This window comes from Myotis davidii, unplaced genomic scaffold (genome assembly GCF_000327345.1).
Source record: "Myotis davidii unplaced genomic scaffold, ASM32734v1 scaffold821, whole genome shotgun sequence".
Lineage (NCBI taxonomy): Eukaryota > Metazoa > Chordata > Mammalia > Chiroptera > Vespertilionidae > Myotis > Myotis davidii.
The window spans coordinates 2972390-2975637 of record NW_006295269.1 but is presented as its reverse complement, the minus strand read 5'-3'; the positions used below and the strand labels follow the sequence as shown (position 1 = coordinate 2975637).

Genomic DNA, 3248 nt, shown 5'->3' with positions numbered 1-3248 from the left:
CTCCTGTCAGGAGGTTTGAAAGAATAAATCTTAAGGGATGAGGAAGCTCCCTGAGTGAATGCTGCCTATAGAACACCTCCAGTAGGAGAAAGCTGGTGACAGACAACCTCCCAAAGAGGCAGGGTGAAGTCTCAGGGTTGAATTTCAACCCTATCCCTGCTTGATCTTTGCTTCAATTGCTTTATTAAAATTAACTTGTCGGTAGTTTACTGCAAGAATACCCAACTTAGATATCAACTAGAGATTTTGCCTATGGTTTCAGAGACCTGCTGGCTTATTCCTTTTCTTTAAACTCATATATCAAAAAATATAAGTTTGAAAGTTGGAAAGGCAATAGCTCATACATTGAGGAACAAATCTCTACACTGCGTATGCAGGAACAATGGCTTAGTTTAGAAAGACAGAGCTCTCCATAGAGGAAATCAGCCATTTGGCAATGCTGCAATAATTCACAGGTGAAAAGCGAACACTGGGTGTTTGGGGATAGAAAGAGGAAGGAAAAGAAATGAGGAGAAAATCAAAGTCACTTGGAAAGAAAAATAAGCAGATTAAAACAGCAAAATATAATGTGGTATAATACCTGGGGAAGCGTCATGCAACTTTGGGCTTCCTACAGCCCCATATGTTAATGTCTTTCAAACAGTGAGAAAATCAAGCTAGTACGCAATGCAGAATCAAATTTCCTCCCCCAACAGGCAAGTGAACAGAACTCAGATTGCACACCTAACTACAATCGCCTTCTGGCCAAATGCCTGTTTTATGTGATCAGCCAACACAAATCTGGCCCGTCCTCCTAATGGCCTCTCTCCCACGGCATGCATATCTCCATGATGTTTTTATATTATTGAAAAGATAAAGTAGTAGCTTTGATATAGTTCATCTTCCTCTCTCAGAATTCCACCCGGTCTGAAGTGCTCTGAGAGCCTTTACAATCCTGTACAATCCTGATCTCCATTTCATTTTGTATTAAATATTTTCAAATTGAAGTAGCATAAGAGAGGTGGGCAGGGAGAGAGAGAGAGAGAGAGAGAGAGAGAGAGAGAGGGAGAGAGAGAGAGAAACATGTTTGGAGATTGCAGAAAGGAAGAATGAACCAACTTATCCCAACACAGTATCACAATAATCCCTAGGTCCAAGGGAACTCATTTATTTCTTTAGCCAAAAGAAATAAATGGTATATTTAAGCCAATGGTATATTTAAGAAAATATTTTCAGAGTAAGCCAATTGGTATATTTAAGCCTCCACTACCTGCAGTTAGTGTGTGAAGGTCTTGAGGATGTGATGGTGGACATGACAGAGCCCCTGGTCTTCCATGGAGGATAGGGACCAAGTTTGGGTGGTGGCGGTAAGGGTGATGGGTTGGTAGACACAAACAAACAAACAAAAAAGGCTATTTTTGTGAATGTCACTTTTTCTCTCCTTTGGTGAAAAGAGAAAGTGATAAATGCCACTGGAATGTAGGAAACCAAGCTTTGAAAGGATCTGTTATTTATACAGAGAGGATGAAAAAGATAAATGTGTGATTTCTCATAAATTCCACATTTGAATACAGTCTTTTATTACTGTCCTTATCAAACTCAAAAGCTTCACGTGTCCTGCCAAATATACTCCCTGTACTCAGACACTCAGTTTCTAATACTATAAAGAATTAAGAGATGATGAAGAAAAATGTATTATGTCCTAAAACCTTGGCAATGACTTCACCTTATGCCACCCCTCTACATCTTCCAACAGGCCAACATGACAAGGACAATGACCGACTCGGTTCAAATTCTAATCAGACACAGATTGACTGCATAGTGCAGCGGTTCTCAACCTGTAGTTCGCGACCCCTTTGGGGGTCAAAGGACCCTTTCGCCGGGGCCACCTAAATACATCCTGCATATCAGATATTCACATTATGATTCATAACAGTAGCAAAATTACAGTTATGAAGTAGCAACGAAAATAATTTTATGGTTGGGGGTCACCACAACATGAGGAACTGTATTAAAGGATCACAGCATTAGGAAGGTGGAGAACCACTGGCATATGTGCAGAGTCCAGTCCAAAATGGGTACATAGGGCCCCTTTTCAAAAATTGATAATTTCAAGATGGCAGCAGAAGGTCATCAAACAAAACGCAGGGCCCTGTCGGCACAGGGCACTATGCTATTGGGTAGTCTCACGCCCATAAAGCCAGTGCCAGTCAGACCTGGCTCAGAGAGTCTGTCTCCTTAGTTGCGGCAAAATCAATTTAATAAATTGATTTTTAAAAATACGGTGGTCTGTCAGTGTATTCAGATCACCATTTGAGAACTACTGCTCTAAACACTAACATTTTGCACTTCAGATCACCTGAAAGAATCGACATCCTAAAAATTCAAGATGTTCTCAATCTTCTGCTTGGTCACTTTTCTCTGTACCTTCATTTTGTTCTTTTCTTCCTGAAATGTCTTTCTTTCTTTGGTTTCAGATTCACCCAAGAACCTAACAGAAGCATTGATTATAGTAATAAAGGAAACCAACTCTGTGGAAAATACCTTTTAAGAATTTAAAACATCTAGCACATTACAAGCCAAATGGATTTCTTACTTGCACTTTGACTGGTTACCAGATAATCACACTGCTTTTACTGTGTGTCATGAAGTATCCTATACTGGGAAGACCTGGAGATTTGGCCAACACCATGCAAAGTGGGTTCCAGAAAAAAAAAAAGGGGGGGTTTTCTCAATGAAAATTATGGGGATTATGAAGAATGAGCAACTGTCTTCTAATATGGATCTATAGTTACTTTGTACCATTTGAAATATATGTATATATAATATTTTGAAATATTATATATTCTCTTCAAGAAATGAACAGTGCCACAGTTTGAGACGGCTGGTGTATCACTTTGAGTTTTAGATGCTTTGCTTTGTTGCTTTTTGTTGTCATTTCTTTCTCTACTGGCAGGCACTCACACTGCAAGGCCAGCTCCCCGTGGACTCCTGGAATCTGAGCGTCACAATACTGAATCAAGAGCTTCCTTCCGTTTGTATCAGATGCCCAAGGAAGTACGCGTCCTGCTTTATTGCTTTCTGCCCTGTGCAATAGTAGCATGCAAGCTTGGCTTACATAACCATACTTTATATTCAACTGATATATAATAACAGTTTTAACCTCTTCCAGGAAAATATTTTCAGAGTACTAGCATTTACGCAGATAAGAAAGAGAGGATGCTGGAGGTTGCTGCTCCACCACACTGTTAAGACTGGCGGAGTTGTGG

General features: G+C 40.0%; 1 protein-coding gene across 2 annotated transcripts in view; it reads left to right on the top strand.

The window, feature by feature from the left end:
* FAM19A1 (family with sequence similarity 19 (chemokine (C-C motif)-like), member A1) overlaps window positions 1-2932 on the top strand; it is a 530041-nt gene extending 527109 nt beyond the window's left edge. For both annotated transcript variants that reach the window (XM_006769946.2, XM_006769945.2), the window contains exon 5: window positions 2457-2932. In XM_006769946.2, the coding sequence (XP_006770009.1) occupies window positions 2457-2474 (18 nt within the window). In that variant the 3' untranslated portion in view covers window positions 2475-2932. The remainder of the gene's footprint in view (window positions 1-2456) is intronic.
* Window positions 2933-3248: the final 316 nt, after the last annotated feature.